Consider the following 20,421-nt stretch of genomic DNA (forward strand, 5'->3'; position numbering starts at 1 on the left):
ATGTGACATTTATAAAAACCATTGCTTTATCTAAATGTACAGACTGCATGTCAGTTCACTTTTTAAGTTTGACCTACATTTTTCAACATTTCTGGTTTAAAAATAAAGAAATTTGTGTTTTGAATGTAAATTTGTAGCATTACGCCTTTAGGAAATGTCCAATTATGTTTCTAAGTGGAGAGAAAAATGTCCATCGTGCACCACTTTCTGTGCAGCCTATGTCTCCTAACATAACTGCGGGCAGTTAACATCAGTTTCTCTATACCACAGTTTCTCACTGAAATCAGCTTCTCATGAATTTGGTAGCCTTCCCTCTTATCTCAGCTCGACTCCAAAAAACGCTCTTTTTTTTTTTTTTTACCCCCACCCCAATCCCTTCTGCAATATTTTTTTATTTTCCCCGAAATAAGCCGCTCTTGAGACAACACCAAGTTCCAAAAGAAAACTGGATTGATCTATAGATCTGCGTTGTTCAAAAGTGTTCACTCTGTGTGATTGTCTGCGTTGAAAATTCAGTCTCTCAGTATTGTTAGAAGCACATTTAAAATAACGAGAGCACATTAGATTATCTTATAAGAAGCCTTGAAACTAAATAACGCCACGTATTATTTGGTTTCAAGGCTTCATTACAACATCATTGTTTCCAGAAGCATGCTGGTCTACAAATACATCAATATACATACAACAAAGGCTGCATGATGTTCTGCTGCAAAGGAGCTGTTCGGTCTTGATCTTTAAAAAGGCCCACTGCCGGCATGTTTTAGAGTTTTCTTGGCTCCAACATGCTTGATGTGGAGCCTTTTTGAAACAACTAAAATTTCTTTACAATTAAAACAACAGTGAAATATCTGAAGTCATCAATTAGTCAAGGCAGATCTAAATAATCTAACAAGACTATAAAAGCTGTGGTGATCAAATGTAAGTTCTCATTAAGCACAGTGCCAAAGTATTTATCGGACATGACCATTTCTGTTTCAACCTCTTGAATTATTTTAACCCGTGGGAAGTGAGGAAGAAGCTATTTGTCTATTTGTATGGTGTATGATTTGTCAGTGTTTATAATGAATTTGTGTCAGATAGGACTGAACAGTGTCAAAGGCAAACTGCCTGAACTAAAGGTCAAGTAAAACTGAAGAAGATGGGCACTACGTAATCACATATTCGGCATATTATAGGACACAGCATCAAGAAAATGATCACAGAGGTTGTATATGTAAATTGTGCACAGGAATGGTCCCATATGGCGCCTTGAGGCACTCCCTTGAAAAGAAGAAGGAAGAAGGAACAGCAGCCTGGACACACTGCGTTTAACTGGATTGACAACCAGAGATCCACTCTTGTGGAGTCTATACCTTTATTTTATGTGTTTTTAGATGGTGAAATATCATTAATCTCTGTCAGGGGAAAATCAAACGACCAGAAGGTGAAAGTCCCTCAAACCTATGACAGAAAATCAAATCGACTGGTAACTGCCTGTCTTGCAGGATCGTGAAAACCCGTTAGACAACGTCCTCCTGTACTCTCTGAGGAGAGCGGGCAGCGTGGAGTTGTTGGACCACAGCGACGACGAGGAGAGACGAACATCCCGTAAGTCACCTCCCACAAAGACACCGCTCAGTGCTCCTTCCTCTGTTAACGCAACCACCACGAGCAGCCGCCACCCACCCTCCTGTCCGGTTTACTCTCTCTCCATCATCGTCACTCTCTTTTCTAAACTTCCACACAGGCTTCTTGCATCCCTCCATCCTGTCCTCCATCGTCTCCTCCATCCAGCCCACTTACATTTTCACTCAGCCCCCGTGGCAGATAATCCCTCCGTCAGTCCTGTCTCACCTCCGCCGCCGCCCGGCCCTCCCACTCTTCATTCTCACCACCATCCCCTCTCATCTTCTCTTCTGCCCCACGGCCGAACGCCCCGCACTGACCTCCTCCTCCTTGTCTTCCCTCTCCTCCACCTCCTCCTCTCCTCCCTCTGCAGTCCCTCGCTCGTCGTCCAACCTGGAAAACACGGAGAGGAAAAGAGTGAAGACCCGGCTGAAGAAGCTGATCTTGAAGCGACCCCCTCTGCAGGCCCTGCAGGAGAAGGGCCTCATTAAAGGTGTGATTTCTTTTTGAAGTTGGAGACTTATTTAAATGAAAGTATCCTTTATTCAGCAGTATAGCGGGCAAATCACGGAAGTGCATGTTCTCTATCGCTGAGCTGTTAATATTACAAGACTGCGCTCTTGCAGCAGAAACTGTCCGCGGGACTTTTTTGTGAAGTTTTGCCATTTAGTGGAACTGCATCAAAGTTATGATGGCAGGCAGGAAACCTCAACGTTTATCCTGCAGTGATACCACATCTCGCTGTGAGCGAGAGCCGTGCAATACTCCCTGTTTGTTTCGTAAGAACTTTAAGTGATAAAAGTTTCTCGTGCTACTAACAAAGCATCATTTATTCATCGCTCTTAAACGCTCAAATAAGCCGCGAGTTTAGCATCCACATATGCATCCATACAGAATCACTATGTGTTTTATGTGTCTCCCTGCTACGGCACATCTGCTTCAAATGAATGACTCGTTATCGGGCCGCCGCTGAGCCTGATGACGACCCATTTATGTGAAGCATGTGTGATGAAGCGGTGAGACGTACTAAACATGCACTGTTCCAAGCAGAAGAAATTCAAAGCACACTTACTTCCAGAACAGCGCAGAAGAAAACAGTAAAGAGAAAAAAATCTGATTAAATGAAGAAAATCTGGACCCTTTAAACACTTGATAACACGCATGGGACTGTGAGGCAGGTATCTCTCCTGATATTTAAAGGAAAAACACACTCATGAGTGCATACAGTTAATTGTTTTGGAGGAATATTTTTTATGGTAACGCCATTCCCTGTAACCTTTAGCGCGTTTAGTTAAATTCACCCATTCACACTCCAGTGCTGATGGCTGCCATGCCACTTTGACGTACTGTATGAACAAGCCAAGATAGGGGATTGAATGTGCAACTTCACTCCCACAGGCTGCTGGATTCAACCCCAGCATACTATGAACAAATACACAGGTACACACTGGACGAGTCGCCAGTTCATCACAGGGTAAACACACAGGCACAAGTAGTCACACGCTCACAATGACACGTGTAGAGTCACCAATTAACCTCAACTGTGTGTGTTTGGACAGTGGGGAGACACCGCAGTGCCCGGAGAAAACGTGTAGACTCCACCCAGAAAGGCCCCTAAGCGTAAAATAGTCCTTTTCATTTAAACTATACGTACCAGGATCAATGAGCTGTTGTATAGTGAGGTTAGGACAGGAGGAAATAGCTCAAAGGACGTGACACAGAAAACTAACATGTTGACATGAAAGAGTTAATTTACACACCACAGACGTGTCGCTTCAGGAAGGACTGATAAACACCTGAACCTTTAGGTGGCTTTTATCACTATTAATATGTCTGGTTTATCAGGAGAGTGACCTCTCTGACATCAGTGAAAATATACTTATAGTTTCTGTGGTTCACTGCTTTCTTATAACACATTGTAATACATCTGTATAACAAAAGTATACTGTGGACAAAAGGCTTGCATATGCTTCACCCTATAGTCTCCATACAGTACAGTGCATGGCTTGTGTTGCATCATCAAGTGTGAGCTTACACGTCTGCTGGGAGCTGAGCCAAACATGGAGGTTTTCTCCCTGAGTGAACACAAAACTTATCAGTAGATTAACTTCAGCTTGAGGCTCTTACATCATGTCTTAGTAAAAAAGAAAGAAAAAAAAAGAAAGTGTGTGCAGTTTTCTGAGATGGAAAAAAAAACAAACCCCCCCCCCCCGTCTAAACAGACATGAAAAGTGTGTTTGTGTCTGTCTGTCATCACTCTTCAGATCAGGTGTTTGGCTGTCGTCTGGAGATGCTCTGTGAGCGGGAGAAGAGCACTGTCCCTCGCTTCGTCAGGCTTTGTACTGATGCTGTGGAGAGGAGAGGTACAGTCGCCGCGAAACACGGACCCCCGCTAATGTGATTCCTCCCAACTCAAGGCGAACTCATGAGAAACCAGCCCTCAGCACCCGGTTTTGAACCTCACTTGACAGCAGCTCCGAGCTCGTTTGGTCTCACAACTCTGGCATAAATCATCAAACCCCAATTTAATGAAAAATGTTTGTGATTGCCCGACAGAGAGCAGCTTGGAAGACTGCGATTAAGAGGGAAAAACTCATGACAGCTGCCAGCCAGAGAGATGTCTAAATAAGAGAAAACTGAGTTGTTTAGAAACAGTTTAGAAACAATGCATCAATAAATATTTCACAACAAATAGGGAAAAAAAAAAAAACCTACCTTAACTACATGGGTTTGATGAATTAAATATGCCTGGGGAATTGTAGATCTTTAAGGCTCTGGCACACCGAAAAAGTTAGAGCCAAGTAGGAGATATTATTTTAATTCAGCTTTCTATGTAAAGTTAATTGTAGATTTGGAAACAATACTTTCCAAAATGTTAGAGGAAATAGACTGCACATCCGTATGTTACACAAAGAAGGGCTGCAGTGACAAGAGAGTGAAAAATATGAGTTTACCTGTAATAAATATATACTTTGCATATCAATTTCCAGGTGTGAAGTGAAAAGTTAACCCGCTCTCCAGATTTATCTACCGTAGTATCTAGACTGTAAGGCACACCAAGTCGTATCTGTCAAAAAAAAATGCATTGTGAAAAGAGAAAAAGCATCACTTTGGTGCAGAACGTTCATTATGTTTAATCCCGAGATGTAATTGCACCATCGATATTCCTTGACCAGCGCTTGTTTCACGAGAACTTACCTGGGATTTTGTTCCTCAGTTCTGGCCCTCGTGCTTTAAGCCCACAATTAGCCTTTTTTGTTTTCTCCATCACCGTAACAGTTTCTCTTCTTCTCATCAAGACCTCGTCATTTTTTCTTTCACACTCTGGATTGTTTCTGCTGCATGTTTTTAGTTCAACTTTTTGTTTTATAGCTTTCTGTAATTGGGGATATTGTAATAATTGAAGCTTTCCGATGGTACTTCAGCATTCTTTTGTTATGCAGCACCACCTAGTGGTCTCAGATGCTATATACTGATCAAGAGTAAAAGAAATAGGAAGATAAAATCATTATTATTTTGTTAAATCACAGATTTTTATGACTGGAGTTGCTCCGAATGTAATTGAAGGAATTATGGTTAGAAAACAAGCGTTAGTTGAAAAACACAGTTATGATAGTTACACCGCATATATACCAGCAATTTCAAATCAAAATATTCCACCTTTAGATTGCTATAACTGTTAATAATGATGTCTTTTAATGTAAAAAGAAATAATTTACTATTTGCAATGAGACTAAATGTGCAGCATGAAACTTGCACTGAAAGCACAATACGGTAAAAGCTCCTGGTTGTGGGTGGGGGGTGTTCCTCTATCATTTAGAGAACCCCTCAGTTAAGAGGAAGGAGGGTGCATTTATAGGGAGACACGTGATCATTCATACCATTTCTTATTCTCGTTTTTTCAAGTTGCCTAAAGAAGCAAGTTGCTCTCATGCTTCACTTTACTCAGACATCTTTGGCCACTTAGGCAACATAACAAACCTCCCGGGCACATTGAATTATTGATTTGCAGAAAATGTGACCAAAAAAAAACCCAAAACAAAATAATGAAATCTTCTCAGACGGCCTTCGAATCCGAGGAAGCCATTTGTAAACCTAATTAAATGGTAAAGAATGGCAAACGTGACCGTCAAACTGAAGTTTCTTCTTACAGAGCAGCGGACGTCCCGCATCGTCTGACCTGCTCGGTGTGTTGTGTTTCAGGACTGGAGACTGACGGCATCTACAGAGTGTCAGGAAACCTGGCAGTGATTCAGAAACTACGGTTTCTGGTGAACCACGGTGAGGATGGAGGAGGAGGTGGAGGAGGGGGAGGGGGAGGGGGAGGAGACAGAGGAGTGGGATAATAATGATGATTGTGGGTAATTCTATCTCTGATAAAAAAATGGAGAGAGAGAGAGAGAGAGAGAGAGAGAGAGAGAGAGAGAGAGAGAGAGTGTGTCAAAGGTAGAAGCAGAGAAGTGGATGCAGATCTTGTTTTCTTTTGCTGCTTGGTGCCATTTTGGATGCTCCGGTTAAAGCAGAGAACACCGCTCACACCCACTGTCTACCTTCCACCGCACGTCGTCCCCGTGATGAAGCGGACGCATCCGAAAAGCCCACTGAGTTACTTGTTGGTTTTTGCAGAGCGAGCGGTGACTACTGACGGCCGTTACATGTTCCCAGCGGAGTTGGTACAAGGTAGACTCGAGCAGATGAGAAAATGAAACAGCCGCTTTCACGACTTCACCCGACCTGCTTGTTTTGTGCATCGTGCGTTGCATAATGTGAACACCTCGGTTTAAAGAAAAAATTACTCCCCAAAAATAGCCACCTACAGACTGACATGCGGAGCCGAGCTGCTGCCTTCTTTTTCTTTTTTTCCCTTTCTGCTGTGCTTCCATTTGCTCAATGTATGTGTGTCCCTTAGGCTTTTTGTGCTTTAAGTTTTCTGATGTAATAACATGCAGCAGGTTGTACAGCGAGAGCTGGCACGGTCCACGGCTGCCACCAAGTGGCTGAATCGGCTTGTTGTCTGATCCCGCAGCGACGTCTCACTGACTGATGTTTCTCATAATAAGATGCGAGATGAATATTGACCTCATTGATGTTCAAATTAAACCCCGCACTTCAGCTCTGATGATCCAATTTGAGGAGCGTTAGTCAGGCCTGCGTTTAACAGCAGTGTGCTTTATTCTCAGAAGTGCTTGTGTGTGTGGTTTTGCGCGTCTGTGTGTGTGTGTGTGTGTGTGTGTGTGTGTGTGTGTGTGTGTGTGTGTGTGTGTGTGTGTGTGTGTGTGTGTGTGTGTGTGTGTGTGTGTGTGTGTACTTTCACAGAGCATCTCTATCTCCCTCCTGCAGCTACAAGCCTTCATGTCACGCCTCAGCACTGAAGTGAATTCATACTCTGCTCATGCTAAATAATGCCATGACCGTAACTCCACTATTTAGTCTCTAAAACTCCCCGTCTCTCTGTTTTTATATTCCCTCATCTTTCATTCACTTCTTCTCACCCGGTCTGTTCCCCTCTTTTCTGCTTCCCTCCCACTTCTCCTCCCTCCTCCTCCGTCTCAGAGGAAAGGCTGAATTTGGACGAGAGCGAGTGGGAGGACGTTCATGTCATCACTGGAGCTTTGAAACTTTTTTTTCGGGAGCTCCCCGAGCCCCTGGTGCCCTTCGGTTTCTTCACCGACATCGTGGAGACAATCAGTGAGTGACCACTTTCACCACATTCAGACCGGTTTGTCTATACTGCCAGATTTGCATAGATTTACTCAAAGTGACTCATTTTATACAGACTGAAACTCAATATGTTTGATCAAATGCACCTCATCAGCTGCCTATAAAGTATGAAACAAAAATTAAACTACATCATTTAAAAAAATAACACGCTTTCGATAGGAGGTTAAATAAAACTTTAAATATACAAATTATAAAGAGGTTTTTTTGCATTGGGGGCTGTAAAGTGTTATGGAGGTTTGCAGTCTCGCCTCACAGTGGAGTTTCATGAAATCAGGTGAACGTGCAGTAATTTCATCGAGTAGTCGGCGATGTTAATGCCTTGTTACCGACCCGTGACCCAGTGGGGAGGCACCTGGGGCAGTACGGTTCCATCTGATTGACCAAATATGTTCACATGAAAGATGATTTCAATCAACATTTTGTACTATGGACATTTCAAGTATCGATATCACCATAACCATCAGTTTGCGACATGTCGGCCAACCCGACCTCATAGTTTGTATGTCAGCAGTTCCAAGTCCTTCTGGGTTTGCATGTTCTCTCTGTATGTGGATTTTTTTTAAAGGTTTATTCCAGTTTAAGTTTACAGTCCTAGAACAGAGAGAACAGTGAATAAACTGTCATAAATTTGATGTGAGATACTTTAACAGGATACAAGTTTTCAAATGTTATGATCCTTCGAGCATGCAACACATTTTAAAAAGAATATGTATTCACTAGATTTCTTGTTGTATTTTATTTTTACTATTCAAATAGTAATTGGTGTCATAGTGGACTGCATTGTTCTGTAAAGTATTTCAAAGTTTTCGTCTCCGCATCAACACAAGTAGAAAACACATCAACTACATTTTTCGTTTTTGACTTTCAACAGTCAAGAAAATTAAGTAACTAAAAAAAAAAAAGCCACATATGTGCAGGGAGAACGTGCAAACTCCACACTGAAAAAGGCCCCAGGCCTGAACTCTGGAACTAACTATGAACACAAACCTTCCTTATATGTACCGTAGCTTAAATGTAATCTTAAACAAACTCAGAATCTTGCAAGATCTACACCATAACTTCCAACATCTTAATTCATTTTAATTACCCTGTGGTAATCCTTGGCTATGAGATTGGGATTATTGCAGTTGCATGTGCAGTACATTTCTTCTTAAAAATGCTGTATAGGAAGAATCTCTGGGGAAAAGTTGTGTTCTGAAGTTGTTGTTTATTAACAAAAGGAAAATGTATTGAGCAGAGGAGAAGTCTTTATATCAATATTGTTCTGCCCATCTTTCACCTCAAAACAGTTTTCTAACATGGCAGCATTTTCCACACCTGCCTAAAACTTGTGCACAGTACCATATGTCTATAATTAAAGATAGCCTATATTCGACTCAAACAATAAAAAAAAAAGACACATCCCTTTAAAAAAAAATAAAAGCATGAGGTCCAAAAGCGAGACAATAATTATATACTGACAAACTGTGGAATTTATTGAGTTGTGTTGATCTTTACGTTTCAGCTCAGCCTTGTTTTCCATCCTATAATCCTCCATCTGTGCAAGTATATTTAAATCACGCTTGAATTGTTACACCGTCATTTTAAGAAAAACACACGAAAACACTGAAGCCAACAACTCACATTTCACTCCTTTACAACTTTGTTCTCTGGCAGCTCATTTATCCTCACTCATGTACGTCTGTTGAGAACAAGCCACAAATATATAGTTTAGATTAGAGGGGTTTTTTTTTCATAGGGAGAAAAAGCCAAAGTTTTTATTTTTAATTTTGTTCTGGAAAAGAACTGCAATATTGCATCCTCGGTTTCTGCAAAAGGAAGCAGAGCTGTATGTTATTTAGCGTTGCAGAAAGTGTGTGATAGACAGATTTCAAAATAATTGTGATGATCATAAAAATAGTAATAAGAAGAAGAAGAGGAACGTGAAGAAAATGACAGAGGAGAGGAAGAAATACGATACAACGTTGAAGATGACTACAACAATAAAGATCAATATGACAGAGAAGAATGGAAACAACGACCACGAAAGAGACAACATTTTCAAGAAGAGGACGAAGAAAAAGGGGGGGGGGAAGACGACGAAGAGCATTGAAAAAGGTCAAAAAAAGAACAAGACTAAAAGATGAGCAAGAGCAATGAGAACAGTATGAAGAAGACGACGATGAAGATGAAGACAACCACTTGAAAAAAATTAAATGAAGAAAAAGACGAAATTTCTTTTTTGAATTTCTACATACATTGCAGGAATGTGGCACAATGTTATTCTTATTCTTATTATTATTGTTTTTATTATGATAATTATTATTATATTATTAAGACACTTTATTGATGAAAAATGAAGAAGAGGATGTGGAAGAATTAGATGAAAAAAGATGAAGAGGAGGGAAGGAAAACAAAACAGATGGCAAAGAGGAAGGTGAATAAAAGGAAGAAGACAACAAGTATTAATTAAGATGATGATGAAGAATGATAATAATTATGATGAAATGTGCATACAGTGCAGGGATTGGCCTCAAATGCTTATTTTTGGACGTTTGGTGTAAACGCAAGAGAAATCAGGCAAACTCCACTGTGGGAGTTTGTCTGGCGACACAAAGAATCCACTCTATGTGCAGTAGTGACTTTACTTTACTGATTTAATGATAACTGATTTACTGCATTAATTAATCTTTTGCTGTCTGTGTTAAACACAATAATTATCAGCAAACTTCATCACTCAACTGTAACTGCTTGAACGGATTGATATGGCATTTTGAACGTATTATCTCAAAGACAAGACAAAATAATGTTTGAATACTTGACATAACAAGATCAAAAGATACTGATAGTGAATGGGACTTTTAATTTCTGCACACTGCCCACAGTGGTGATAGTTGATACTTGCATCAGATGAGATTTTACATGTGTTTATCAGTGGGTGAATATGTTAATCAGCTCGTCGGTGCTATTAAAGTGCATGAAATCAAATTCAAAAGATAACGTGATGATCATCATCTCCTTCAAACATGTAGATCATAGCAGTTTTTTTGCACATGTTTCCATATGTACATATAAAGATAATTATGTACACAGTTCCCATATAGATGTACCCACATCCCTACTGCTGTAGTGTACATAAACCCACTCACACAGTTAATCTCGTCTGAAAAGGAGGCGGAAGAAGCAAAGCGTACTTAATCCTACCCCTTCTCCTATATCCCAACTTACTGTTGAATATGTATCCGACACGTCTCTTGGTGTGTGTGTGTGTGTGTGTGTTGCAGAGATGTCAGACTACATGGACAAAGTGGATCGCCTGAAGTGTCTGGTGCTGAACATGCCTCCTCCTAACCACGACACGCTGCAGTTCATGTGTCGCCACCTCAGACGGTGAGAAGAGAGGGATGGCGAGCACAGACCGATGTGTCCTTCATTTGTTTTAGTGGCCCTCAATGTGGCTGAGGTCAGAAAGTTGAATATTTTTTTCTGGACAAAACGAACAGATGCTCCCGTCCTAAAGTAAGATCGCTCCCCCTCATAATGTTTCTTTTTTAAATCTGACCACAAGAGGGGGTAGTTCCCTCGTTGGCCTCAGTAATTTTCTGTCATGGATTCTTTGGCAGCAGCTCTGAAAGTATGCCAGAGCTGTACCAGGACCACGCTGTTGTTAAGTTTGGGTCCCAGTGAAGATGAAAAGGCTGGAGGAAGATGAATGGTGTACAATGTTCTGCGAGCCAGTTCCTTTTACAGTACATAAAATGTGTGTTTTTTACCGCCTATGGTTTTTCCTTCCACTCCAGGGGTGAGCGTTCGTGTTCTGAGGCCCATGTTTGTGCCAGGGTGTGGTGGGCCCCATGAATTTGTCAACTCTGTGTCTTTCTCCCATTTTCTCTCCGCTGTCATTCCTCTCTCCCCTCGTTCTGTTTCTCATTTATTATCTCCCTGATCAATCGTTCCCCCCTCTTTCCTCCTCCTCCTCCTCCTCCTGCTCTCGTGCTCTCTTCTCCAGCTCCTTTCCCTTCCCTTCACTTCCCCCTTCATCCTCTTCCTTCTCTTTTCATTCTTCCTTTCCTCTTCCTCCCCTCATCCTCCGCTTCTTCCCCCCTCCCTCCCTCCTCTCCCGCTCTCCTCTTTGCCTCGAAGGTCCCATGGGAGCCTTGTGGTTCGTCTGCTGGAAGGCATACCAACACCACCGCCGCCACCGCTGGAACCTCTCTCTTCTCTCTCTCTTCACCCTCTTCCCCGCTCACTTCTTTTTTTCCTCCTCCCTCTCCTCTCTCCCTTTTTTCCTCCTCTCTTTTTAATGTGGAAGTTTTGAGCAATTGCTGGCTGCTCCTGTGGCTTGGTGGGAATGGCATTTTTAGAAGAATGCCTCATGCTGTGGCTTTAACCCATTCCTGCGTCCCCCCCAAGTCTCTCTCTCACACACACACACATCAACATAGGTGGATACAGGCAGTGGATTTAGAAACACTTTAATGCACAAATCTATGTCGTAAAATCCAGATGGATGTACGAGGACAAGCACGCTAAAGCAAGAGGTCACGGGCGGATCCACCGACTGATTCTTTTACTTTGCGTCCGCAGTTATAAGGATGTCACATCCCGACCACGAGCGTGGAAGTGTATCAGCATTTAGCATCGGTCTGTACTCCTTCCATCCAAATATCCTAACGTGCTCAGGGTGCTCAGGTATTTTTTCCGTCCGGTGTTGAAGCGCGCTGATATTCACTGAACATCAAGGGAAGCTGAACCTCGTTTTAGTTTAAAAGGTTCGCAGAACTAAACACAAGATAACACACAAGTGAGCAAACCCGCCGATGGTTTCTTGGGTCAGAAAGCCGACGATGTTTTTTATTTGTGTTTTTGAAAGGGAGCAAAGAATGAACTCGGTGACGGATAAAAGTTTATGATATTTTGCTTAAAAAGATTAACTTTGTAACAGCCAAAAAAGAAGTACGGACAAGTCGTAGGACCTCAGCGTCACCATTGATACCCTTTTAGTCAAGAATCTGATGACTTCCCTTGAGTGTCTTATTGTAGCATCACCTCAAAATATTGTAAATGATCAGATCTGCAGGGTAGAAAGTCTGAATTGGGGCAACTATGACTATTAAGAGCTTGAGTATCAAGTCAAGGCTCTAAAGCCAAAGCTGTCGCCTCACAGCCGTCATATTTAGCCACTTGTCAGCCGCCTTTTTTTTTTTTTTTAAATCTGCCCCTAAAAAAGTTCAAACTCAAACGTGATTTCTGAAAATGTATTTTATGCAATATAGCAAGAGTTTGCGCAACATTTGGTAATATCTGCTTTTCGTCAGCTTCCTCAAAGTTAATAATTCTAAATACACGGCAATCTATGAAAACATTGATTGACCAGATAAACAGATCAAACAGGAAGAATGACTTCCTCACATTCGTGCATTTAGGTAGAAAGTATTTTAAAAAGTAAGAAAAGAAAGTTTTCACTCATAAAACTAATGTCAATGTGACCTTTGAAACATGCTTCTGAGATGTAGGTTTATGTTTTGCAAATAATATACAATATAGGACTTTGGTGTTATAGAATTGTGTTAAATGCTTTTCTATAGTTTAACTTTTAAATATGATAATGTTTTATTATCCTTGTTTTTCACACTTTGAGATTGAAATGTCCAAGTATTTTGATGTGTGTCCTTTAAATGTTTGACTTCAGAACTTTTATCAGGCATCTAACAGAAAACTTCATACATTCAAGATAAGATATATTTAATGTGGTCATAAACTAAGACTTTGACTTTACTTTAAAAGACAGTCTGAGTGAATTTGGCTCAATATATGTGAGGGGAGCCGTGGTGGACGTCAATGTGTGGAGAAAACGTCATGCCTCCTCATCCAACAGTGGTTGAGACATTTCACTGAAAGCCACAAATGTCAGTCTCACGCTGGCCGTTGATGAAATGTCATCAAAGTCCATCCATGAGCTGTTGAGACGTTTCGGTCCACTGTGGTGGACCTGCTGACACTGACTCCCCACAAATGTGGCTCAACATTTAAATTTTTTATTTTTTTTTTCATTTAAATCTCTTTTAATTTTCGTTTTTTTGTGTCGTGTCCCTGCAGAGTGTTGGAGCATTCGGACACCAACCGAATGACCAGCCAAAACATCGGCATCGTGTTCGGCCCCACACTGATGCGTCCGGAGCGCGACAACGGCAACATGGCCGTGAACATGGTTTACCAGAATCAGGCAGTGGAGCTCATCCTCAGCGAGTTCGAGCACATCTTCGGGACGAGAGGCCTCTCCTGATCAGGCGGAGGTGGCGGCTCCAGATCCCGCCAAAGCACAAGTATTGCAGCGTTTGTCCCCTCTGCCTGTTGACTCGCATTGTGTAAAATGGATTTCACATCAAAAGATAATTACAGGGTGAAAAGAGCCAGGACAGAAAGCTGCTAATCATGACATCTGGCCTCCATATAAAGCCATGTTAAAACAATAATAGCGAAACGAGCCAATTTTAGCTGCAGTACTTGTGCCTTCGAGTGCAGATGTGGAGCCCTGCCCCGGTGTGCTCCGCCGCTGGAACAGACGCCTCCCGGTCACTTCTCCTTGATGTTTCAGACTCGTATCAGGACAAATAAAAAAGCCATAAAAGTGATGAATCTCCTTCCAGCCTGCGCGGCGAGCTGTGTTCATGCGTTGATAAAGAACTGCGAGGAGGATTGTGTCTTAACGGAAACAAACAAACAAACAAAAAAAACAACTTAGCAGAGCCATCTCACTGTGAAACACACATGCACCAGCACCCTGTGCAACGGGGACCGACGGTTCCCACCTGCAGCGTTGGACACGCACACGCGGCTTTTAAATGAAGAAGGACGCAAGGTGGATGTGCAAATGTGGCTGCATCTCCTCTGGCAGATGAAGAGTTTTGGGGTTTATTTCAGAGAACTCTTTCAAGCATGATCTCAGTGACAGGACAGCTGTGCCGACCGGCCGGCAAATCTTCCTTTGTACCAAATAGTACTTAGTAGTGTGTAGACCCTCAGAGCGTCCCTCATTGGACAAAGTTCAATCTGTCTTCTATTTTTAATAATAGTGCAAACTGCTCTTATTAAGTTAAAGAAAAAAAAAATATTGACATGTAAATATGTGTGTGGCCTGAAGCCAAATTCAGACTGATACCTGTGCTCTCAAACAAGGTCCAACCTGACCGTCGACTCTCCTGCAATAAAAACACGTGAACAAACTGGTCTGCCCCATGACGTTCAGTCAGGACGTGTCCCTCTGTTTTTTTTTTTGTACCCGGCGATGGGTTGCGTGAGAGATAATGGAAGCGTGTGGAGGTATGTGGACCTCGGAGAGTTGGCGGGCGGAGGCATCCCCAGTGATTGGTGCAAATGCTGCTTTTAATAACAGAACAAAAGGGGAACTGGAAATGCATATGTTTTAAAAATGTGGAAACCCCTCCCCACCCCCAGAACCCTCTCACTCTCGCGCTCTGCGGCTTGGGTAATTTTATATTGACTGTGGGTTTGGCAAAAGACAAAAAAGAGTCGAAGAGAGGCAGTGCTCGTGTGGCAGGGGGGGTCGTGGATTCTGCACTTTTATTAGATGTATTTATTCATTTTTATGTTTGTATTATTTCAAGTCATGTGAACTTGTTGGGAGGCGCCCAGCTTATGTGGAGCTGATTGATGGGGGAGTCGCCCAAACGAGATCGTGTGTGCACTTCCAAGGACGTCTCTGAATCTGAAATTACACAAAACCAGGCTTTGTTTATTTGACCCAGTTGCATGTGTGCAGAAGAGTCATCTGGGCGTTTGACTCCAGCTAATATGGCAGCGCCTCTCCCCTTTGACTGCACTGTGTCGGAGGGTCCTCGTCTGTTGGTCCGGCAGCTTGAAAACATCGATGACTCCAGTATTTCATGAAAGACTTTGTTTTGTTGTCGCTCCGTAGCATTAAACTGCTCTCAGACTGAGCTCTGTCGTGTGTTTTATTTCATGTTGGTGTGACGGTGATAATCACTCTCTACAATTATATCAGCTCCTCAGACGATCAGCAGCCCCCTCACCCCACCCTCCACCCACCCACCCAGTGGACTGCATGCAACCGAATTTCTTTCTTTCTTTCTTGTGGATATAAGGTGACGACCATTCGTTTCAACAATGTGTGCACAACAACACATTTCTGACACGTGGACTGATGAAATGTAACAGAGAACAATTTTGTCCAAAACCATTTTGACATCTGCGGGTGATTATTTTGTTTGTTGCATCACTGAAGCATTTATTAAGACGGTGGTAAAGTCATGACATGTTCTCATCTGTTGTGTGTTTGCGATTCGCTGCGAAAACTTCTCAGAACTAATTCAATTTTCGGGATCCATATTTGAATGAATTCATTTGGAGGGGATACTTTCAGGTTGTTGGCCGTGGTTAAACTTTTGTTGCACTTCACTGCTGAATCGCTCGGTTATTTCATTGTTTCTCTGTGACATGTCAGAGAAAGAAAAGGACTGATTTTGAATGCAAATCAGTATTTTTTTTATTGTTATTCTTACACTAAGATAAGAAAAATATTAACATTCTCTTGAGTTCTGTGCTGTCCCCATGCACTGCATCTCTATCATTCATTTTATGACATCATTCTTTGTCTGCTGCTTATGAGTGAAACTGCACCCTAAGTTAAGTCTGTTCACTGGGAAAAATGCAATAGGCACCCCAATTCATCTTTTGTGCGCTCTATGAAAAGTTTTTTGTTTTCCGACAACAAATTTCTGCCCTTCGCTCTGTAACAGATTTTTTTTTTGTAGGGAATAAAAACTCAAATTGCTCTTGTGCAGGACTTGTTGCAAGAGACCAGCATTGATCAAAAGTTCTTTAAGCAGAAGTACACATTACTTGTGTAAAGAGAAAGACTGCCAACGGTACCGATGGAACTTAAAGTACAATTTCTGTAATGTAAAGAGTACATACAAAAGTAAAAAAATGGTATATTTACTTTTGAGTTATTACTCACTTTGATGTGAGTGGGTGTCATTATTGACACAGATTCAACTCAATCCCATGCCCTCGCAAATGGATTGAGCTTTCAGTTTGCATGCATTTTGCAGGCGCTCATCTTTTATTTGGAAATTCAACCATTATTGATGTAACTTGTTCACTCTGAAATCCTTCTTCTTCTACTTAAGCAGCTTCTGTTACAATAAGCTGCTTTGATCCGTAGAGGTTAAAACAAGTAACGAGCCAGTCAGGAGGAAGTTTATATATTTGTCCGCAAATGTAAGGAAGAAAAGCAAAAAGTACTCGAGTATTGTAAATATACAATGCAGATCCTACTACTGGCCATCTGTGTTAGTGACTAAAGTGTGTTGAATGTCACAACCCAACAAAACATCCCTGTAAACAAACAAGCCAATAACGCACTTGAATAAAAGCAGCTGATGCACGAAAAACTGCAAAACCTGCACTTCACTTGTTGTTGATCTTATAGTTCGCTGGCTGCTACCGTTGACCTGAAACTTAATGTGTCGGAAAAGTTTCCGAGCCCCTGAACTTCTCAGCTGTGCACACAGGTTTACAGAGCTGAAGCGTACACCTCTGATGATTCATCCTGCAAATCGACACTGAAAAAAAAATAAAAATAAAGTCAAGAGTAACAAAGTAGCCAGTGGATCACAAGTGCTGATGGAAACTTAAAGTGATCGGCCCGGGAAACCGCCAAAACTCATCTCCTGCAGATGTCTGTGCTTACATTTCAAATTAAATAAGCCATGGCACATTTTATAGTGATATCTATTCCAGAGAGTACTATTTCAGTCCTCTTTAGATTTGAAATAACTTAATGATCCAATATTGTGTCATCATCATTTTAAAAATGTGTCTCTTTTATGATTAAATCTGCCCAGTATGCTGGACTCACTTCAAAGGTTTTATTCGCAATAAATGATGTAAAAAAAAAAAATAATTATTATAATAGATAGAAAATTAAATGAAATACATGATTCACTTGACAAAGTATGTACAATTTTATTACAAATATCCACAAACATGCAAAAAGTATATAAAAAAAAGTAAATACAAAAGGCTGCATGAGCACATTTAAAAAAAAAAAATAGCAGTTAGTATAAAAAGTGTGCAGACGTTGAGTGAAAGTTAAAAAAAAACAAACAGACAAAATACTATTACTATTTGGCCAAAATTATCAGGTAAGATACTAAGCAAGAGTAGGATGGCAGTTAGGGTGTCACATATACACGTTTTTGGTGATAAGCGCACACACACACGCACGCACGCACGCACGCACACACACACACACACACACACACACACACACACACACACACACACACACACACACACACACACACACGCCCACGTCATGACTTTGGCGCCCGGTATGCATGAATGTTGCAAGCTTAGTCACACCTCACACACAACCGTCTTATCTCATCCCACCAAGGCTTTGTCGCTCTCCTCACAGTGTCTGAGTACATCTGAAGCACTTTTCACGTTGACTACACTGCAGTCAGAAAGAGGAAGTTCATAACTGCCGTGTGCGCCCTGAGTCCTGACCCTTCTCGTCACACCTCAGCAGACAAGTGTGCGATCTATTATTATTATTCCGGGGGTGTGAAAATAGGCGGAGCACATGTAAATCATTACGGGAATTGGCCGGCCTTTGTGCATTAAATGAAATCAAGCATTTGTTACACAGACGCTGAGATGAGTGCAAACTGCATTTGCTCCCCTTGATGGAAAATAAAAGCCCCCCCCCCACCATAAGACTGACTTCCATCTTAAAAAATGACTGTCCCTTTTTGCAAGGCACACTTGTACAATGAAAAAGGTGCAGTCCACTGCTTTTTCGACTGAAAAATAAATATTCACCTTCCATGTTCTCCCTCTGAGATTAAAAACACTGCTGAACAATTAAAGCACCACAGTTGACCTGAAGAGACGAGTTGGTTGTACCTTGTGATTTCACAGCATAAACGACAAAAGTCCTGCAATATATTCTTGTGGCTTTTGGACAAAGAGACAGCTTCATGTGCATTTTTTAGCGAGAAATGTTATTGCTGTTTAAGATAATACTATAAGGTTTTAAAATAGGTTTTTTTGCACCCATTAGGAGGAATCAGTATATTAATGAGGCATCAGGTGACTCGTTTGACATGGCTGCATCTGTAGCCTTCAAGGTGCTAAAACTGAGGAACAGATGATTTTCCATTGTACATTGTGGCTTTTTAAAACACATTCACTGGTGTGAAATGTCACAAAAGAAATTTAGGAACAATATCAAAATCCTGGACAAAAAAAACAAAAAAAAACTGTTTGTATTGTGCAACAGGCAGAAGCAGCAAGCGTGTAAAATAGGGAGTTTCTAAATTGTCACATCTGGATATGTGATAAGACCTCAGATCAGGCAGCCCAGTTTTGTCTGGGAGCACATCAAACAGACGAAACAACAACAATAAAACATGATAAATTGCTGTAATTTGCATTGTCACATATACTTTGTTCGTATGGCTTAATCCACTTTAAGGCTGTGACTCCTTTGGTATTTCTGTGCATTTTTCATGTTGTGAGATAGTTTAAAAAAAAAGCTGTTACATATGTGTAAAAAAACAAAAAAAAAACATTATCAAAAAGTTTTATTATTTACAAAATAAGCTTCCTGATGGCTTGTGACAGTTCCCCTAAGTTTTTATTCTAGGTAACTCTGTTGTATCCAAGTTCAGTTCACATTTATCCAAGTCTCCATTCTGCTGCACAGTGTCTTGTCTCCAGATGTGGCTCTCGGTAATGTCCATATGGTTTCCCACATCATAATCATTTCTCTCACTTTGCACTCCGTTCTCCCCTGTAGGTGATTCTTGGACAGGGCTTCCTCCCAGCTCCTCCGCTGCCCCTGACAACCCTCCACGTGCTGCCTCCACATGGCCTCCGATAGCTCTCGTCTCCGCTTCCTCCTCCTCCTCCTCCTCCTCCTCTTCCTCGTCTTCTTTGAGGGCATACGGACCTCCGTCCAAGCTGGAATCACTCAGGAATGAGCGGGGAGTTTGGGTCTCATCCAGAGACAGAGGGGCGTCCTCAGCGAGGCGCCCCATGAGGTTGTTGCCCAGCCCCGGGGTGAGAGGCATCTCCTCGGGATCCTGGTCTGGATCCTGGTCCTTGCTGCAGTACGCGTAGCGGTGGTTCATGTGCTGTGAGTACGAGCCCGAGTGAGAAAAGCGTTTGCCGCACTTGTCACATTGGTAGGGCTTCTCCCCGGAGTGCAGCCGGCTGTGTTCAATCAGGTGGTGCTTGTGTTTGAAGGCCTTTTTGCAGATCTTGCACTCGTGGGGACGTTTGCCTGCAATCAATACAAATATTTGTGAGCTTTTTTTTTTAACATTTTCAAAAAAAACAACCGTCGTTCATTGATATTCTGTTTTGCTTCCTGTCTTCATGATTAGTTTCCCCTCTTGGTTCATGCCTTGTGCTTGTTGACTTTCAGATCTTGCCATGTTTTTGTTGGTGTCAGTAACGTTTGTTGTCATCATATTAAACGATTTTAATCAGTATTGATTTGAGGCTGTGTTATATATGTTAACGTTCACTAGGTTAAAGCCCTGACATGCTTGGAGTCGTGTCCTCCAGGTTAAGCCTGATTTGTCAGAGTCATGTTCAAGTGCACTTCCTCCTTTTGCTGTAGTTTCTAGTGCCTTGGAGCTCCACCCTCCATGTGTCTCACCCTGTTGATGTTTGACTGTTGATAAGTGCGCCTCCCCACTCCCTCTGTGTCTCTTTAACAGTATGCGATGCCTTTTGAGTTTCCAGTTTGTCTTAAGGTGGCGACAAAATGTCCAATTTCATTGATCTGGCTTGAAGTATGTGATAGAAAGTAAGATGGAATCGCATCTTGCTACTAACAATCAATAGAAATGCAGCTGAAAACGGCATGTCGATCAAAGCGACACAGTGCTAAATCAATAATTTGCAGAATCCAAAACGATGGATGAAGTCTACAATCTCAATTTACTTCAGAGATTAAATTTGTTCCTGCATATGAATGGTAGCAAAACTATTTTATGTTAGCTTTGTTTAATAATTTATAAATGAACATAGATAATGTTGTTGGTTGTTTTTTTT

General features: G+C 41.6%; 2 protein-coding genes across 3 annotated transcripts in view; one reads left to right on the forward strand and one right to left on the reverse strand.

The window, feature by feature from the left end:
• The window catches only part of arhgap9 (Rho GTPase activating protein 9), a 52,023-nt gene extending 36,756 nt beyond the window's left edge, over positions 1–15,267 (forward strand). Inside the window, exons 14-21 of one of the 2 annotated variants that reach the window (XM_080461388.1) lie at positions 1,485–1,587; positions 1,979–2,098; positions 3,870–3,968; positions 5,809–5,886; positions 6,232–6,285; positions 7,159–7,293; positions 10,590–10,695; positions 13,405–15,267. In XM_080461388.1, coding sequence (XP_080317514.1) covers positions 1,485–1,587; positions 1,979–2,098; positions 3,870–3,968; positions 5,809–5,886; positions 6,232–6,285; positions 7,159–7,293; positions 10,590–10,695; positions 13,405–13,591 — 882 coding nt within the window. In that variant the 3' untranslated portion in view covers positions 13,592–15,267. The remainder of the gene's footprint in view (positions 1–1,484; positions 1,588–1,978; positions 2,099–3,869; positions 3,969–5,808; positions 5,887–6,231; positions 6,286–7,158; positions 7,294–10,589; positions 10,696–13,404) is intronic. The other variant, XM_080461389.1, reaches the window with a different exon arrangement.
• Positions 15,268–17,291: 2,024 nt separating this feature from the next.
• The window catches only part of LOC308108730 (zinc finger E-box-binding homeobox 2), a 30,824-nt gene continuing 27,694 nt past the window's right edge, over positions 17,292–20,421 (reverse strand). Inside the window, exon 8 of the mRNA XM_080461910.1 lies at positions 17,292–19,642. Coding sequence (XP_080318036.1) covers positions 18,987–19,642 — 656 coding nt within the window. The 3' untranslated portion in view covers positions 17,292–18,986. The remainder of the gene's footprint in view (positions 19,643–20,421) is intronic.

This window comes from Lipophrys pholis, assembly GCF_963383615.2.
Source record: "Lipophrys pholis genome assembly, chromosome: 4".
NCBI classification, from domain to species: domain Eukaryota; kingdom Metazoa; phylum Chordata; class Actinopteri; order Blenniiformes; family Blenniidae; genus Lipophrys; species Lipophrys pholis.